At 44.0% G+C, this 19,686-nt stretch overlaps 1 protein-coding gene across 1 annotated transcript in view; it reads right to left on the bottom strand.

The window, feature by feature from the left end:
* synr (sayonara) overlaps nt 1–19,686 on the bottom strand; it is a 40,360-nt gene that overhangs the window by 4,897 nt on the left and 15,777 nt on the right. The window contains exons 6-13 of the mRNA XM_065432183.1: nt 16,528–16,654; nt 15,532–15,730; nt 13,871–14,015; nt 12,785–12,898; nt 10,374–10,518; nt 9,577–9,662; nt 8,574–8,670; nt 7,730–7,926 (exon numbers count right to left, since the gene is read on the bottom strand). Coding sequence (XP_065288255.1) covers nt 7,769–7,926; nt 8,574–8,670; nt 9,577–9,662; nt 10,374–10,518; nt 12,785–12,898; nt 13,871–14,015; nt 15,532–15,730; nt 16,528–16,654 — 1,071 coding nt within the window. The 3' untranslated portion in view covers nt 7,730–7,768. The remainder of the gene's footprint in view (nt 1–7,729; nt 7,927–8,573; nt 8,671–9,576; nt 9,663–10,373; nt 10,519–12,784; nt 12,899–13,870; nt 14,016–15,531; nt 15,731–16,527; nt 16,655–19,686) is intronic.

The following is a 19,686-nucleotide window of genomic DNA, read 5'->3' as shown; positions in this document are numbered from 1 at the left end:
GTTCTATTGAAATTTGACCTTTTGTGCAAATAACTACAGTCACCAATCTATTTTTCTTACACGGAAAGAGACCACAGAATTTTCTTAATTATCGGGCGATTGAAGAAGGCAAATTTGAATGAGAAAACAATTCATTTTGATAAAGTTGGGAGTCGGCGACAAATGATACAGCTTCATGCCACGTACATCGACAATCTCTTCCGGTGGTACGAATTAAGCGAAGCCAGCCAAGCTTTTGCGTGTACTCCGCCCCCATGGCTGATAGCGTCGCCCTCACTGGGACATTATCAGGAAAAGCACCGACAGTGGGGAGCGAATGCGTCCATTGCCTCTTGCTCTAACTGGTCACCGAAGCTCGAGATTATGCCACCTGCAATACTAAACGCAAGGTAAGACAGCTTACATGAAGCCATGCCGTCTTGGCACGCCCACTCTTTGCGCATGCGGCACATTGCACTGCACGCACATGGCTGTATGCCGCGCTTGCAGCCACGGCCGAGATGCCTGCCAGAAATCGAGTTGTGCGTCAACTTACCCCCTCACTCCGCACCCCCCTTGCCTGCGAAATCAAGAAAAAAAAATGGGCATGGGCAAGACATGTAATGAGGAGGGAAGATAACCGATAGTCATTAAGGGTTACGGACTGGATTCCAAGGGAGGGGAAGCGTAGCAGAGGGCAGCAGAAAGCTAGGTGGGCGGATGAGATTAAGAAATTTGCAGGGATGACATGGCCACAATTAGTACATGACCGGGGTTGTTGGAGAAGTATGGGAGAGGCCTTTGCCCTGCAGTGGGCGTAACCAGGCTGGTGATGATGATGATGACTTGCATAGTAGGACTGCAGAGTACGCTTTCTATTAAAGGGGCCGTTGAAGTTAAAATATACTATTTCAGAAATACTTTGCCGCTAAAAGTACATGGGTGCGTTTAACAGAAGCGGAGTTACTGGCAATCAAAGGTTGCATATGATCCCTTTCGCGATGCTTTCAATCCTTCTTCAATGCCTTGTATGATGGAGCGTGGTGGGCCCACAAGGCTCTGCCTACTGAACGTCACTGTGGCACACAGTTCAAATTTAATTTTGGATGTTCACATATGCCCCTCTGTTTCTGATTTTGGCACCTTTGTCATGACAAATGCGTTAGCCCTCAGTGAGCCGCAGTGCACTCAGCCAGCGGACTTCTTGCGGCGCCACGCGGTGGCCGCAGTATCTACGCTGCGTTGCAGAGCGCAGCTACATACACCTGTAGTGCGTATGCACAGTGTTTGTTTTGTGCACGACAAAGCTTGAGTGCGCACTTGCACTCGTATGCTTCACTCTGGCCATGCTACGTGGTTCGGACCGGCTTTATCCTGCACCAACTTAACTGACGGATAGTAGCCACATCCGACATGTGCATTTTTAAGCATCATCAATAGCTCAATACGTATTGAATTCTGCCATGATGTGTAGCCATGAGCGGCTAGGAGTGAGTATGCACTGGCAAGTGTACGTGTAGTCTGACAAGTTTCACATGGTTCGAAGCTAGCTGAGTGTTCAAAATTAGTCTAAATTAGCTACACCCAACACTGGGACACTGATAAGCAGGGTGGCAAAAGTTTACTTCCTACACGCGCGGATGCAGCTAAGCATGAGTAGATGATAGACAGCTTCTTCCAAAAGTATGCAATTCTTATCGAAATTTGGAAGTAAATTTTTGCTTATTTCAGCGTGTTTATTAAACTTTGTGAAAAGGTATACACAGTAGGACGAAGTGCACTGATCCAAACACCCTTCTTGATTGACGTCACCTTCTGGCCAATAGCAGTTGCCTATGGGAATTTGCTATATTACGAAAGAAAGCAGCCTGAAAAGAATGAGGAGCAGGCCTCTGTTGAAGAGGGAGCATTTGAGAAAAAGTTGACTTCGCGCTCCACTTGTGTTCTCTACGCGTTGTGTACGACTGCACAATTTGGCTGAGATGTTCACAGCAGCGTATGCTATCTGCGGACTGCGTTTATTCACCTAGCCTGAGGGGTGGTTCTAAGCAAGGCTTGGTGAAATCATTTCTGTACTTGGGTCAACCCAGGCTAGGTCCTCATCTTCAAGAATGTGGTGCAGGATTGCCTCTCTTTATTAGGCTGAGCTGTGTGTGACTGAGCTTTCAGGTAAGCCCTGTGGAGATTACCAAAATCTTGTCTATTGTTTACCACAACTATCTATACGCAACCACTGCTATGTGACGCTACAGCTGTAACGATGGCACACTGGTCGCATAGTGCTTGGCGTACCTTGGAGCATGCATGGCGAAGGCTTGATAGCTATTAATTCAGCGGCACTTATGATCAAAGGCGTGTCTGCGTCAGATCAACGTGGCACATGCATGTTCTGTACACCTTGCTAGCGCTAAGGTTAACTGTCCAATGCTCGAGGGTGATTGCCGCTATCGCCAAGTTTGTGGAAATACTTTCATGGACTTCATTTCTAATTCGTCTTATTCCATAGTTTCAGTTCATAGATCATATATTGTTCCTATGCCAACAGCTGTGCACGTGCCTGTTTTTGGTAAAGGACTGCTTCCGAAAGCAACCAAGAAGCCAAGTCGCTTCAACCCAAACCCATCCATTGCTCTATATGCTGTTTAATGTGGCCCTTAAGTGCCACAACAAACATTTGATTTCCAAGTTTGAAGTGAGCGCAAATGCATATAAATCATAAGTTAGCTAAAATGTTTTCTATATAACAGCTTTAAAATTTTTCTGGAATGCTTCCAGAAAGGACCATGAGTCCTTCCAATTTAGCAAAGTAATTTTGCATTGTGAGTTGGGTCAAATTGACATTTCATTTGTATTTTTGTAGTATGCATACAGAATTGGTGAGGAAAACACATTGTGTCATGTCATTGAATTGTTGGGCCACCACACATTTGGCTGCGCCCACACTAAGTGCATTTGTATTGTACTTGGGGGCACTCACAAACAGGCGGGTCTGAAGAGGTCACTATTCCTTCTTCCCATATGTTTCAGTCTTCAGCATCCTCGCGACCTGTCGTTGGTATTAACTTTGGTTAGTATCACAAAGAGAGTTAGGAATTGGGCCAAGCAGCACATTGAACCTTTATATCAATCAAGTGATTCTTGAAGGGAAAGTGCTGAGGTGGTGAAGAAGGGCAGCCTTTTGTATTTGACCCTCCGCAAAAATCTTGCAAACTACGATCACAGTTTGAGAAATGGGTAAAGAGGGGGGGGGAGACTGCAAATTATGCTCGACTTGCTCCACCTCCCCAACTACTCGACATCAAAGTTGCACAAATTATCAGTAGTACAATAACAATGCAGAAATGTTGCACTAGAGGAAAAAAAAAATGTCTCTGCATTCAGGCATCTCCTGTCAGGCAACAACACTACTAATGTACGTTCACTAGCTACAGTGACTGCATAGATGATGATGATGGGCGTACAGTAAAAGCCTCTACAACAAGCGCCTCTACAATTATATCGCACGTATAATGACATATTCTTTGTGTCCCGACTGAATTGCTATTTTTCATATCTATTATGAATGCCTCTACAGCAAGTACCACTGCAACGAAGGAATCTGGCAACCTTAATGGATGTTTTGTTACTTAATTACAAACATGCTCCATAACCAGCATTGAACTGCTGGACACATGATGAACGCCAATCAACACCACAACAAAGCTGTGGAACATTCCATCAACCTCAATGGCATAAGGTCAGCTGCTGTCATGTGTTTCGTTGAGTGACGTCCATTAAAGAACATTTGCAACTGTCACTGTGTACATATCCTTACAATGAAATAACCTGTATGACAAAAGACATTGTGGGTCCCAGGTGCTTCATTATATGTAAAGGTGTTCGACTTTACAACAGCTGATCTCTCATTGGAGTAGTCGGTTTCCCTCACGGTAGGAGCCAACAGCACAGGAAACGGCAAGATCCAGAAGGACATTACAAGTGTGTTCATTACTTTGCGTTCTCTTAAAGGAAGCAATTCGTTTTGTTTTGAAATCTGCTAGGGAAGTGGAGGGAACCATTATGTAATTTTGCCTCCCTCAAGCTTCTCTACTAGAGGTAAGAAGAGCGCACAGTAAACTGTAAAGCCTTTGCTTCTGAGTTGTTGATAAATTCGACTTCACCTGCCATCTGGTAGCCGCCTGGTGAGCTAAAATGGTAGAGCGGCTGCCCCGGAAAGGTGGTGGTCCCGGGTTCGAGTCCCGGACCAGGACAAATTTTTCTTCAACTGCGAAGCTTTTATTTCGAGGAACCCGTATGGTTTGGGTGGACGTTTGGGTGGATGTCTCATTTTCCGTTTATCAACGAGATATGTATCACTCTGTGCAAGTTGCTTGGTCTTGGTGAAGGTTTAAATGTAGACTGGCGTGTTTCAACACCTGTGGTAATTTTTTCGTCATCTGGAAGAAAACGCGATGCAAGCAGTCTCTCGGGATCAATCTGATCATCGTCCCGAGGCACACATCTGCCGTGTTTGTTATACATGGCCGTGCATTTTAGGTTCATTTGCGCTACGCTAGTAACCAGTCTATGTATCACTGCCGCCAGTAGTGGCGAGACATATCTGTGCGCAAATCAGCTTACGTATTTTTGTGCATAGGCATGTATTTCTATTCTTTTTTCAATTGTGGTTTAAAATTTTTATTTGTGTATCTTTATCTTTTTCCTTGCCGTGGTAGCTTAGCTGTATGAAATCACGCTCTTGAGCTCTAGATAGCAGTTTCCAATTCGGCCGCGGCATCCGTGTTTCGATGGGGGTGAAATACAAAAACGCTCGTGTATTTAGGTTTAAGTGCACCTTAAAGAGCCCAGGTGGTCAAAATTAATCTGGAGTCCCTTATTACGACGTGCCTTATAAGAAATTATGGTTTTGGCACGTAAGCCCCCATATATATATATAAATATATATATATATATATATATATATATATATATATATATATATATATATATATATATATATACACCGTTGCGCGAGGCTCTAAATGCACGGATGTCGTATAATCCGTTTGTCTTCGTCTCCGGTCATGCCGAAGAGCCGCGCGTTCTCGGTTTGTACGTCGCTTCTGGCGAGTGGTAATGGCGCCATTTTAAAGTTTCGGTATCAAGAACGTCTATTCTTGCGAGCCCTTAGTGCATCAACTTGTATTAGAAAAAATTTGAAGGACGCATAAGCTCGCCTTTAAGGGTGGAACGCGATAGCATTCAAACACCCCTTACTGTTTTTCATGCTTCCCGGCAACTGAAGCTTATGTAACCGTAACGTTTACTGGGAAACGCTGGCGGCGAACGCTATGCACGAAGGCAAGCTTTCTGGTAGAAACGCGGCCTCTTGTGTGGGGCTATTTTCTGTTATTGTTTCGCACTTTTAATATGTCAGTCTGAGAAGAGCTAACATAAAGGAACATATTAAGACAACATAAAGCTAACATAACATGCGCTGTCGGTATTTTTTTGTGTGTTGTTGTTTTATGTTTTTTATTTACATTTGTTTGTTGGCTGCCGTAGTTAAAATACAGAGGAATAACTTTGTAAAGAATGACAGACAAGGTATGAGCAACTTTGGTGGTAGAAGAGTGGTTGGGTATGCGTGGTTCGGAATTTGGTTCGAAATTCTTTTTGCCAAAGCGAAGTACGAAGCTAGGTGCCGACGCCGGAGTTTCTGCAACACGGGGCCCTTAACGCTATCACATTAATACAAAACTTCGCACGGAAGCTGCTGTACATCTGCACAATCTGGAACTATGCCTCTTACGTGGTCCAAAATTTTGTGGCAGTTGCCTTTTAATGTGCCTTTAAAGCATGCTTTCCCTCAGCACTGCCGTGCTCACGCGCGGAGCGCATCACCTGTTTGCCGGAGAATTCATAGCCTAACGTTGCAAATAAAATTACAGACCGCTCTGGACGCCAGTAAAAGGTTTCTAAACTTCTTTCGGTACTGTCGGGTCAGCCATATATGCCCAGGACTGAAATGAAAAAAAAATTTTTTTTTCTTCAGAGCATCGCGTGCAATATTTGCAAGAAATGCGAGTTGCAGTTTTCAGACCTGCTCAAGCTTATCGACTTTGTTTTATCCTGCGTTTGTCGGCGACGCTTTAGCTTTTAAAGTTCTCAATCGTTCAGAGCTTTTAAATAAACAACAGACATACAATACGTTTGAGCTTGCTGTGACACATCCTCAATGGTGTTCCATAATCCATGGAAGTCCATGGAGCAATTCCATAATCATTCAACACAGTGTTCTGAAGCATTACCTTGCGGGCTTCCGCAAAACTGATTTGCCATATTCAATGACCTTGTGCTTCGAGTTGTCGATTAATTGGCCCTCGCTCCGCAATCTGCTAGCCTCCCGGTTAGGTCATGGGGTAGAATGGCCGCCGTGAAACTCCTTAGTCCCGGGTTTGATCTCCGGACAAAGATGAATTTTTCTTCAACTGGGAAACTTTCTTTTTGAGAAACCCGTACGGGTTTCCTTTGTAGCTTCTTGCTACGCTTGGGTGGATGACAATTTTTTCTTTTTATTGCGTTTGGAAGTGCACCTTGCAAGCCCGTAAATAGTAGAAAGGAGCACCACCTTAATATATTGCCAAAATTTTAAAACCTCTTTTTTCTTCTCTCTCACAACATGGCTGCTGCGATGCTGCGGTGGTCAAGCGGGCTTGGTTACCACTGTAACAAAGGTTGCACAACACTGAACTTGTATATACGAGGGACGTTCTGAAAGTTTCATCGTTTTCTTTTTTTACGGAAGCTTTATTTAAAAAAAAACACCATATACACCATATGGCATCATGAACTATACACCTTAGACTATTTTTCCACATAGTCGCCATCGACATTGAGACATTTGCCGTAGCATGCAATTAGTTTGAAAAAAAAAAATATCACTATGGTAAATCACTGGCCTGGGATGCAAGAAATTGTCGCGCAGCCTGCTCCACCTCAGCATTGTTTTGGAACGGACGTCCCGAGAGTGCGGCTTTCAATGCAGCGAAGGTGGCCATTCATACCGGATAACAGCACGCAATTCTGTTGGCGATCATGTTGTCAGCACACGTCTGTCTGTCATCGTGATTTGTACTCGAATAACCTCGGGCACGCTGGTCTGCTGCTATTCTCTCTTCTGCAGCGCTTTGCGCATGCGTCATTCCTCCTCCGCTGACGCTCTTTTCTTCGTTGAACCAACAACGGGCGTGGATTCTTATTGCGATCGTTTGTTTCGCCTGGTGTACCACCTTTTAAAAAAAGGAGAAATGACGAACCTTGCTTTCGGAACGCCCCTCGTAGCTCATATCTGCAACTTCAATGCCTATCAACTCGTACGTCTTGGGTATTTTACTTTTTTCAGCCATTATCCCATGCCATCCATGATAGAAGTTGTACACGTTAACTTTGCCGCCTTTCTTATATTTCCTTCTCTCCCGTATATGAGAGTCATACCACTGCGACATGCAGTGCGGTAAGGGCGCCGCTGTGCGTACAAAGAATCTCTGCAGTTTTCTGCACTTGCACAGTTGTGTGATATTCACGTCGAGTTATTGCTAACATTACACGTTTAAACCCCTTCTCTTGGTACGCTACAACTCTCTATTGTAAGAGGTAACTATCTCTGTGTTTTTGTCGGCGTTTCACAACATAATTCACATAACACACACACACAAAAGGAGAAATAAACAACGTCACAAAGTGAACAAAAATCTCGACCTCTCTTTACCTTCACCAGCAACTTTACAACAGTAGGGTTCAGCATTCGTCATTCCTCTCGAGCGTGCGACGTTGTGCTTTTCCGGTGGCGACGTGCTTCGAGCTTTCGCTGAAGCGCTTTGCTCAGTCTTGTCTGGCGGAGCTCTTGTACTCTCTTGAGCACCTTCATTTGCTCGTTGTGCTGGTAACGCAGCTCTGCCACTTTACCTAGTTGGGCGAGGAGAATTAAGAATGGGTTGCTAGAGTAAGCAAGAACAGAAACAGCATAACGTGTATACAAAGGACGAACAATGATGGTTCGGGAGAGAGCTGTCGTTGTCTCTAAAGTTTAACTAAGTAGGATTTATCAGGGCTCAGTATCTGCATTCAAATTCAGGTTAATCTCAGGGGCGCATTGCTCCTGATTACTTGTTCACTGCGTCACTCAAAATGGTGGTTTCCAACTCTTCGTTGCCTGTAAAAGTAAAACAGAGCCAAGGACCCACTTGCGCTTTTCCGTTTGTATGACTTTACCACAGCATGCATCATCAACAGCTTTGGTGGAAGCATCACAAAACTGCACCAATATCTTGTGGGGCTCTACTTACAATGTATACTTTTCTTCCAAAAAGGTACCTAATCTACTTTTATACTCTTATACTTTATCTATCCCAAAGTAACGAGAGCAATGTTCTTTGCGGGCATCAGACATTCATTTCTGCAAAGCAGATAGGTTCACTCATGCAATTTGGAAGGGCGCCCTGCGTTTATCATGAACAAAGCTCGGTGTACGGCTGCCGTGGCGCCTCTTGTAGGTCGTATAATGGCATATATTTCGAGCGGGTAATGGACGAATGCGCTATGCTCTAACCTACCGAATATCTTTTCCGTGGGAGGCAGGGGAGCGAGATCGGACATTGGCACCGGCGTTGGAAGCGTTGTCCGGCCAGTGTCTGGTGTCACGATTGAGCTCTGTGGGAACAAAACCGCGAAATAAACTGCGCTGCAGTGAAGTATTTCCTCTGTTTGTCTCCAAACTTTCATAAGGCGCGCAGTGAAGGCGAAGCTAGGCGCATAAGATAATGTTTAGCATCGCGTGAATACTTCATCGCTATCACGGCAGCGACGACAACAAACTGGTGACTTGGCAGAGACAGTATATATCCGATCATATGGTTTTATATGCACAGCTAGGATAGCACTAATATTTTATTCTCTATGCGGCTGTCATTAAAGAACATAGCACCTGGGCAGTAGCACGGGGCATCTTGTTACGAGTGCCTGCGCGAGAAATGGTGAAAGAAGCAAAGAAAATTGATTACTTTAGAGTCAGCGTGCTAGAATATTGTAGTTAAACTAAGGAAAGAAAATGCTGACACGTGCGTTATGGTAACGCTTTACAAAAATAAGAGAAAGAAAACTCAGGCACAACAACGAATGGAAAAAAGAACGAAGAAATTAGTTAAATACAGTCATGTTGTATACTTTGATAAGAACACCTATTGTGGGACACCAACAGACACACATGGATTGGTGTAGCACCTAAACGGCGTAGTCCCAGCTAAGACGGAGCAATTAGAAGAAAAGGAAGCGGAACTTTCTGTGTGAATGGAAAAGAATTCGTGTTGTTAGCACCCTCTTGAAGAAAATCCAGTATGTCTTGTTCTTAATAACACAGTAATTAGTAGTGAATCAACTAACTCTTTAATTACTTTATCGCCTCGATCTATGTATACGACTTAAAGAGCGTGCATTAGAAATTCACTTTCGGTTTGCGACGCATTACCGTTTGCGTTGCTCTCTTTAAAAGAAAGCCACTGTGGTAACCCGAACGGTGATAACTACACCAGTCGAAGAACGGAATGGAAAGGTACGCACCCTGCTCAGCGCTCTCTCGGCGTAAAACAGCTGCGCAGTGTCGTCATCTTGAAGTGTGTCCGTATCAGCGTCCAAGTTGTAGTCGGCTGGAAGAAGGGCATATTGCAAATGAAACTCAAAGCTGGAAACCAGTGCTGATTCCAGCGAAATCTCAATGAACGCAACTTGCGGTATGTGATTATCCGTGAATGGAATGTCTGAAGCTTTTTTCGCCATTGATGCCCGAACTCTAGGCTCCCGGAACCCACCGCCGTGACTGTTGCGCAGCACAACGTAGCATGTGTCTCTGCTACATGTTCGTCGTGTTCTGAATGCACGTATGGATGCCCAGTTCACAAAAAAAAAATTTTGGAGCCTTCCATCTGCTAAGGCGCTTTCAAGCTTCCTATATTTGTATGCTTCCATCGCCTGCGGCCCCACTTTTCTTATTTTCTTTTTTCTCTGTACAAGCGAGCTACTCTAATACGCTTTTCAGAGTACAACAGAGAAGCGTAGTAGCCGGCAAAGTGATTGTAGTGCGCGGAGAAGTATGACTCGGAACAGCCTTTGGCGATGTCATAGCTGCGACACTTCATTGAAATACCTATCAGTGGGGCTATATAACGTATTTAGTTGTGTTATTTTACGGCGTCATACGTCTTTATCTAAAGCAGCAATCTATAAACGACGCGTACGTGATTCTCTACATCTTCGCGACTGCTGCTTTTGTGCCTATTTTAAGGTGGTCCTTATTTCTCGATCCATAATATATCCGGCGCTGGACCACCGGCTCCTGTGCACCGCAACGGCTCACTTACCGCCGTCAAGCTTGATTTCCTTGCCCGTCGTGTTCTTGACTGAGTCCTTTATGAGTCGTATTCGTTCCTTCCGCAGCAACGCGGATTTCTCTCGACAGCGCTCTTCTAGAATGCCGAGGTCGTGGTATATTATGTTGTTTATCACCTGCAATAAGTACAGTGGTGCTGAGCACAAATTGTTTTGTTGTATACAGGGGGATCATGTTTAAGTTCTCGAGAATATTTAAATATCGCCTGTGACAGACAGTATAATTCTTGTTTTGTGAGCTGGATTATGCGAAGAGGCGGATATTATTAGCGCTAGAACTAGAAACACTTATTCAACTAGTTAACGAAAGATCACAAGTTAATTTTCTAATTAACTACTTTACGGCACATATTGCAATTTACGAATCGTAGCCGGTGAGCTTGCAGGACATATCCACCTGAAATGAACCTCCAGCATGATACAAGTTCCGAAATATTATTTCTCAAAGTATGGGACGAAATACATGGGCGTTCCAATAACTGTTATGCTTCAATGCATAAAATAGCGTATTGTTAAAAAAGTAAGTGGAACAACAGCGCATTTTTACGGCGAGTTTGATGGCGCATATCTACAAAGTGGTGCCGTTCTGGAAATTAACTCTAAGTGGCTACGCCTTGCCAACTCACCGGCTACAATTCGTAAATTGCAACATGGTCCGTAGGGCAATTAAGAAGTTAATTACTAATTTCTAAGAAATTTAGTTGAATATCTGTTTCAATTTCTCGTGCAAGTAATGTCCGCCGCCGAATAATCCAGCTCAAGGATCAGAATTATGTTATCTGCAACAGGCAATTTTGAGAAATTCCGGGAAACGCTGATCACCCCGTGTTGCTCCCCACTTTTCTGCTACCGCACGGCCTGGGTTATTCAAGTTCGAGGTGCCTGTCCGGTTCGATTATATCGGCGCTGCAGCAATACCACATTGTCATTAAATCGTTATATTATTCTACTGTTAGTCACAACCCTTCTGCATCATCGTAACACTGCCGCAGTGCTTGAATTCGAAACTATACATAGCTGATCTACGCCACCTCAGAGTGTTAATGCTACAGGGTTGGCATTGTACGAACTTTAACGCGATAACGTTAAGGGTCCCATGTTGCAGAAAATTTGGTGTAGCCGTAGGCGTCGGCGCCGGCGTCCGCGGCCGTGAACATCATCTCGAACCACGCATATTCTGTACGGCACTAAAGTTGTTCTTTTATCACTAAAGTTCCTCACACATTGTCTTACGTTCTTTACAAAGCTATTCCTCGGAATTTTGAGAATGGCAGCCCACAAATAACCGTCATGTAAACCTTCTCAAGCTGAAATATCAAAAGTGTGAAACAATAACGGAAGATCGTATCTACCATAAAGCTCGCCTTCGTGCGTAGATTTTGCCGCCAGCGTTTTCCGGTAAGCATTACGGTTACGTATGAGCTGCAGTTGCCCGGAAGCTTGAGAAGCTATCAGGGATCTTTGAATGCTGTCGCGTTCCACTCTTAAAGGCGAAGCTTAAGCGTCCTCCAATTTTTTTTTTACTTTTTTTGTGGCTGTGTACGAAAATTTGCAATGCGGGAACAGCGCTAAACACACGGACACGTGTAAAGGCACAGGGAGAACTACAGGCTGCGCAGACTAACACTCTTTTTTTTTAACATATGAACAACCAACTAGCAGATGCTTTCACGTTAAAGTTTTCGAAAAACCGGAGTTGTGTCCTAAGTTTGAGTATGGAGATGTAATTATCGCTGCTCCTTTTCTAGAGTTCCGCATGACTTTGTATGTCTTTCAGTTTGTCGCTATTTACGCTGGAGGGAAGCGGTACTGCGGCACTGCGGTACTCCGGTTATACCATAGGAAAACCGTGTAGTGAGTACTTCGAAACGACGTATACTGCAAAGATTGACAGGATTCATAGTTACATGAAACACCACGAAAGACGCCGTTTAAGGCATTGTTATAAAGAACATTGATAGAACATTGTTCTCGATTACAATACCAATAATATAGATTGCAAGGAATTGAGTTATTGAACTTCAATAATGCGTCGTGTCGTTAAATTTAGAGAAATGCGAGAAACTCTACGCCGTGTGCGCCGCTTAAGTTCAACGCTTCATTCGTGCATTTTTTTACTCATATGTGTTAGACTTTATCAGGCAAACTGTAATGTGACGCGTATCATGATGCATTTAGTACTTTTCATGGAGCATGATATGCGAGAAATCTTCATTTGCAGGGCCATGTCCTCGTTTTAAACTAAATGACCATGCCTATTCCAACGTTGGCATTTTCCGACTGGTACAAGCTCCTTACAAGAAATGCAGATATTTAGCAGAGCCGGCACATTTCATTTGATTATACTGTGCAAAATATTCTGCATTCAGTAGTCCATACCCACCATTTCTAGCCACTGCTTCAGAGCTCCTGCTCTTCTGTACGCGCTATTATAACAATTGAAGGCGTGGTCTCGTCTCTCAGACGTTTTCATATCAGTGAAGATGTACGTGATGGCCTGCAAGATGAAAGGGAAAATACATGGACAAAAAGAAGTGGCAAAAACCTTTGTGCACGTGTCTCGCACTAACATGCGACCACGTGTGTAAAGTTGATGTAATCCCTTCACTACCCCCCCCCCCTATTTTTTTTAAGATGAGCACACCCTTGCAATAATGTAGCGCTGCAGTGGAGGCGTCAGTCAATAAGAAGTGCGATCGTGCGAATGCACGTGTTCCTAGTGCGTACAACAACGTTTTTGTGTGCTCATTCTCGAGCACAGTATTGAGCGCACATTCCAATCGCCAGAGCACGTCCTCGCAGCTTCCACGCTGTTGTCATGCCAGATTATTGTATGCTGAGAGCAATATTGTTGATGTGCTGTAGCATCCTTGCTGGATGATACCACTATAGCTTTGCTAGATCGGACAAAAAATGCAAATAAGATATGTCATTTGAGGAAGGCTCCCATTTAAGCACACGGGCACGACACACATGCCCCCGTTAGCTCCAAATGAGACTCCCGTGGCCGCTTATCCTTTCTGCCTTTTAATAAATCTGACTACCTGCCTTAACCTCTTTCATTCATTATACCACAATAAGCCGGCAATGTCTTCCAGAACGGATCTTTACCTCCCGCATTACGTTTCATTGCGCAAAGATAATGCATGTCATATTAGGCTGCATCACTCCGGAACTTATCTGTTTAAGAATTCAAATTTTCCCCGTACCACCGAAGAATGGTGTAATTTGTCAGCGGAATTGGTGGACTGCAAAAATGCTAAAGATGCGTGTGCACTGCTGAGCCGTACAGGACATCGCTTGAGACAAGTCAATTTTGTCTCGTTCGTCGCTGCAAATAGTGAGGACGTACTCTGCGTGCAAACATTTGACGACGATACGGGACCTATACGGGGTATCATTACGTATGTGGTCGTGGTGTCGATATTCTTCTAAAGGAGCATCAGGCATAGAGGCATAGAGAACGCACCTTGTAGACGGTCTCTATTTCGCCGGCGTTGCAGTAAGGGAACTCAATATTTTTCAGGTAACGTTGCGCACCTTGCAAGTTTTGTAAGGCAGCACTGATGTTGTTTCTGGTTTCAGCTGCACAGTAGTACCGCAGTTTCTCGTCGCTACAAAGAAAAAAAAGAACAAGCGAGAGTGGTGTATATGTCACAATGATTACGTGCAGATTATGGTGATGGCGAGCCGTCACAATAACAAATTAACGAGAATCAATCAGGCAAACTATTTAAAAAATTCCCACCCTATATAACTCCTACGAGAGGGATAATGCTGATAAAATCAAGAAATCTCGAACTAACTATATGAAGTTTTAGGTCTGGTTGGAATTAGTTGCAAGTGCGCCGTACTTTTCCGGCCAGTGCGTCCTTTTCTCGGCTTATATGACAACGCCTTGAGCATTCTTGACAAGAAAGTAGGTCAGTGACAGCTGTTCTCCGATGCCCACGCGCCTGCACAAGTGTGCACCTTCTAAATAACCTAATATAACTTGAAAGGCTGGAGAGGATATTTCGGACGTCACGTTCATCCGAAGACTGCCGATGTTGGCAAGTACGGTCCACTGTTAAATCTATTTTCTTGTCTTAAATTTTATCGGCACCGACGTGGAGAAGGCACCTTTTTTTAAGCAGGTAGCCTTTAAGTGCCTTGATAAATATCTGTCTGTTTGTCCCTTTTGATAAACATTCCTTATCAATGCTGCAGCATCCGTAGAGCAAATCTCGTGGACACCATCGACCTCCCTTGAGGGTTCTCTTATCGTACTCGGACCACATTTTGATAAATTCTGATGCAGGTGATTTTAGCTTCGATTCACGCGCAGTGCTATGTTATGCCTTAACAAGATAATTTTCTAACTATTTTTCTCGCGATGATGATGAGTTAAGGTGCTGTGACGGAAGCTTGGGCTTAATTTTCTTCTCTAACCCATTCTTTCTTCCAGTTTTTCTTGTAGCGCAAAAAAGCACAAGGACGTAAAAAAAAAAAGCGAGAGAAAAAGCGAGAGCTAGAGAGTTCTTGAAGAGTAGACTACCAGGACAGCGTAATTTCCAAAGTCAGCGCAAAGATGTCTGAGCTCTGCGACCGCCTTTGATTGCACGGTGAACGCTGTTGTCTGTGCGCACGCACTACTCGTTACCTCCTTTCCCTTTTATTTTTCTTCCCACTTGTCCCTCCCCCAGTGTAGTCTAGCAAATCAGGTGCAACTTTGTTAACCTCCCTGCGTTTTCTTTCCTTTCTCTCTCTTAAAGTCAGCGTCAGTAGATCGATAAGGAAGCGATCTATAGCAGCAAACTGGCAAACAAGGATTCTGTATGACCGTGGGAGCATAATAAAACAACAGTATTTCCATTTAAAGTTGGGGACTTGGTAAATCACTGTATAACTGCATATTAGCAAAATTCTTCGGGTTGCGGCACCTAAATGCACATCTTCTAATATATGTGGTGACTTTGTTCTCTTTGTTCCGCTTGGCTTAATTTGTAACTAGTTTTTTAATAAAGTTAATGAACAAAGGCACATATCAATTTCTTCGCAACGCGTGTGATTTGACTGAGCAGTGTATTTAAACGAAGAAAACGTCTGAAGGCGTATTAAAGTGGGCCTTAAACATCGCGGGAAACGTGCCTTTCCGGGACAGTGTCGAGGTCCTTCCACTTTTTGAGCGCCCGGGAGAACTGGGAACACGCCTGACGCACCATGAGCAGCGCTTGTGACCACTTAAAGTGCGTCAGGTCAACCTGCTGCTTGCAGATGTTGAGCTTCTCAAGGTCCAGGGCAAGTTGGCATTCCAGCTCGCTTCCTGAAGTCTTCGAGATGATGGTGTCTGCGTGCCGTAGAATTATGTGCACAAGAAAAAAATATACAGAGACAACGAGTTGAATCGAAATTGTCCTTAAGCAATTGGTAAATGAAATTTTATGTGGTACCCACTTCGAAACTGCTTTTAGGCTTCAGGTTTCAAGATTCATCATGATACCACATTTAGAAGATTTGCATAGGTTGCTGCAACACCTGCTGCAAGTAAATGACGCCAAAAGTTCTTCTACAATGCAACAAGTGTCCCATGTTGCTTGCTCTAGAAAGGCGCGCGAAATTGATTGCAACAGGTTGCCGATCGTTGGAGTTTTGCACTTCGCCTAGTTGGTTACCTGTGGTTGATATGCTCTTGTAGGAAGGAAGAATGGTGACGAGGTTACATGAACGTTCGGAGAGATAACAAATAATTTTGTACAGGTGTTGTTTGAACTCGTACATCAGGCTAAATTCTTCAAATCTAAAAAAAAAGTTAGGAAGTAAAAAGAGTGGTATGCAAGTTTCAACGCATACAAGTAAATCGTATGGAACACCGTGTAGGTCCTTTCCCCGGAAAACAGGCGCAGGGAATAAGATGCTTAGGTGATTAATTCTGGACGCCAGCGTTAGGTTAATGCAATGGTTCAGATTATGCTTGCTAGTTATTTAGAAATCCACTTGTACGAACATAAATCATGTTAAGCACACATTTCGCAGCTGCTCAAGTCAGTCCTTCGTTATCCCCGTTTCTCTACTTGATTACTGTAGATCGCCGTTGATCGACTTGTTTCGCAATATTCAACTGCAATACCACTCGAAGTGACATACCTAAAAGGTTGTCTCTGTCTTGGTACAGTTGCGCAAGCTCTTCGCAGTCGTTTGAAAGCTCTCGAACTTCTTTTCGTAAGACTTCAATTTGCCTTTCCGTCGCTTTAAGCTCATTGTTGCAGACTTCCTGTGGAATAAAGAGAGAGAAAGAGAAAAAATAGATAACGTAATCAGTCAACTACGCAACCGCATCATCATCATCAGAAATCGCGCAGTCATAATTTCATACTAAAAGAAAGCCCGCAGCAGTTTGTCAAGAACCACGTTGACCAGTTGTGTCAAGTTTTATGCCGTAAACGGAGCTTCGCAAGGTGGTCCGTAAGTATACTTTGGTTCAATGGAATTGAAGCTACTTCAGTAGCTCTCGTGTTTATTACACAAATTGATATATGCGACTCTTTATTTGAACTGGTGTTTCGCAAGATGTATTGACATTGGTGCGGTGCATGTTACATGCTGTCGAAACCAGAAATTCCCATGATTTTCTCATTGAAATGGTCTGCAGTGATGCATAACAAATGGGGATACGATGGGGCTCACGCGTTTCAGCCCTCGCTTGTGAATGCTTAGACGAGCACTGTAGGCAGATTCGATAACCATCCGTTATCGAAACGAAAGACAGGGTTCTAGCATCGACTGAAACCCGCACTACAGCACTAAAGAAATTTAACCTTGCTTTCTTAGAAAATCAAAGCACTTCTTTGATTCTTGAACAAAACGGTGCAGGTGTGCAGTAGATTTTTCCTCGTTAATTTACGCTCTTCAGAGACATCGCTTTCGTAACTCCCATTTCGTTTCTCTTCGTCCTTCCGTTCTTTTAGCACTCTCTCACTGATGGTGCAGCTGACTGAAGCTGGTTACAATAACTTCTTTCGTTGCTTGTATTTCGTCCCCGTATCTGTCCAAAGGCGTCCGACGATCAAAAGGTTCAGGAAGTGCCCGTCAACTTTCAGGTATACCGCAGCTGGCTTCGTTTCATTTGTATGCTGTCGCCACCTTTGAACTCTATTCCTTTCCGCATCTCTCGGAACGCCTCGTCGAATACCAAAGTAACTCAGAGACGAATCAAATGGATCGCTCTCCAAAGATCCGGATGGTGCGTGCTAAATCCACGAGCTTTCTTTCTGTTTTTTTTTTCTTTCCCTTTCGGTTGGCCAAGATGGGATGCACGCTAGGGTCACGTGATACTGTCAGCGGAGAAAAATGAGGGGATAGAGCGGCACGAACGTGAACACAATTTGGCGGGAACGTGCAGAAAACAACATGGCGTGTGACGCACTCTCCATCCCGATGGCATCGGCTGTTCGCTCGTTGCGTGAACGAAGCAGCCTTTTACTATAGTTGCCGTACAAGCGAGTGGTCGGACCTGCTGGAATGCGTTACGCGAAGAACTTTTTTGAATATTTCCAAGCAATCCGTCAAATAAAGGGCAAAAAAGAAAAAAAAAAGCAAAGCCTAATGCGGTTCGACATTTATACGTGAGGTCTGGGAGTGGATATCGTGATGCACAAATCGGATCACAACATTGATGTCTCCATGCGATGTCTCCATGCGATGTCTCCATGCGAATTTCGTCGCGTGTGTGACAGCCTGTATTCATTTGCACTATCGATTCGCCTACCACATGAACTCGCAAAAGTAGCAGTAGGAGTTGCGCACGTTACCGAGGCATGGCTTACATTATAAGAGCTCTGCCCAGGAGCGCGTATGGCAAATCGCTTGATATCTCAGTCGTCAGATTAGTATACTAAAGTGCTGGGCATCGACTGAGGAGTTTAACCCTATTAACAGAAAATATTTAAATGATGAATAAATCGATTAAATGGATTTCTGAATTTGCGCACGTCAGCAAGAGAAAAAAGTAGGAACAACAAAACTGGTGTTTTAGCCACATAAGCTTTGAAAAGAAAAACCTGTGCAGTTAGAATCGATAGTCGTCTACAGTGAGCGACTTCTTGCGTGAGTGCAATTCTGTAGTTGAGACTTCCTTCGCTTATAAGCAGTCACGCCAGCGCTGCACTCTTCGCGCTCGAGTGGCGCTGTATTTTCCATCTGCTAACTCGAGTGCAGCGTGCATGGGTGGATTTTACACTGAGGGACCCTCATGCGTTTTGCTAGTCGGAATGGCGAAGCTCAAACTGTTCCCTTCCTTACTGTTCAGCCAGGTGGAGCAATCATCGAAGCAGAGGCGTCAGTGCCGACGCCTACCTGATACTTCCCTCGCGACCTCACCCGATCGATCTCATAAATAAGTAATCGAATAATAGGATCAATCGCCTAGTATAGTATGCAAGCTTAATGACCTAAGAAAATGCTTCGTTTTCTGTTTGTCAAAATGAAGTACACTGCCACATGGCGCCAGCAATGTCAACAGGCGGACGCTGGACACATGAGCTTTGTCGAATAATAATAATAATAATAATAATAATAATAATAATAATAATAATAATAATAATAATAATAATAATAATAATAATAATAATAATAATAATAATATACACTTGACAGGAAAGTGAAAGCAAGGAGCAAGGCTGCCAACTGCAACCGGCAGAGGCACAACGCCTGCCTGCTGTTCAGAAAGTAGGAGACAGAAATATAAAAATGAAGGACAGGAAGAGGGGGAGGAAAGAGGAAAGAAAGAGCAAGATGACAGACCTCAAAGTACAAAGCAGAACACACACACACATGTCACACACAGTAGGGTCGGTGACTGCATGTCACGCTACTAAAGAATGTTAAAACATAAGAAATGGTGCTGAGGTCTTGTCATCTGAAAACTGAAATAAGCTACAAATGGGAAACTTGGTTAGTTACTTCTACAGAATTAAGGAGAGTGCGATGTGCGTGATCGCGTCGAGAGGCACCACTCCTGAGGTACAAACATTCGTCGAGTATCGTACACCGCAGGGCCAAGGAGATAATCCCTCACTAGCGACGTGCGCTGGGCCGTGAAAGCCGGACACTCCAATATCAGGTGCCGAAGTGTCTCGCAGCAACCGCAAGACGTACACGATGGACTGTCCGCACGTCCTTGTCGGTATAACGGAATCAATACGATTATATTGGAAGCGTTTTTCACCATCTCTATGTGCTGCCCATTCTGCATACCTTGAATATACGAGCCTAATTTTTACAGCTACAAAGCAAAAGTAAACTACC

Source organism: Dermacentor albipictus, chromosome 4, assembly GCF_038994185.2.
Source record: "Dermacentor albipictus isolate Rhodes 1998 colony chromosome 4, USDA_Dalb.pri_finalv2, whole genome shotgun sequence".
Classification (NCBI taxonomy): domain Eukaryota; kingdom Metazoa; phylum Arthropoda; class Arachnida; order Ixodida; family Ixodidae; genus Dermacentor; species Dermacentor albipictus.
The sequence above is the reverse complement of the archived record's forward strand: the minus strand, read 5'-3'. Positions and strand labels throughout refer to the sequence as shown.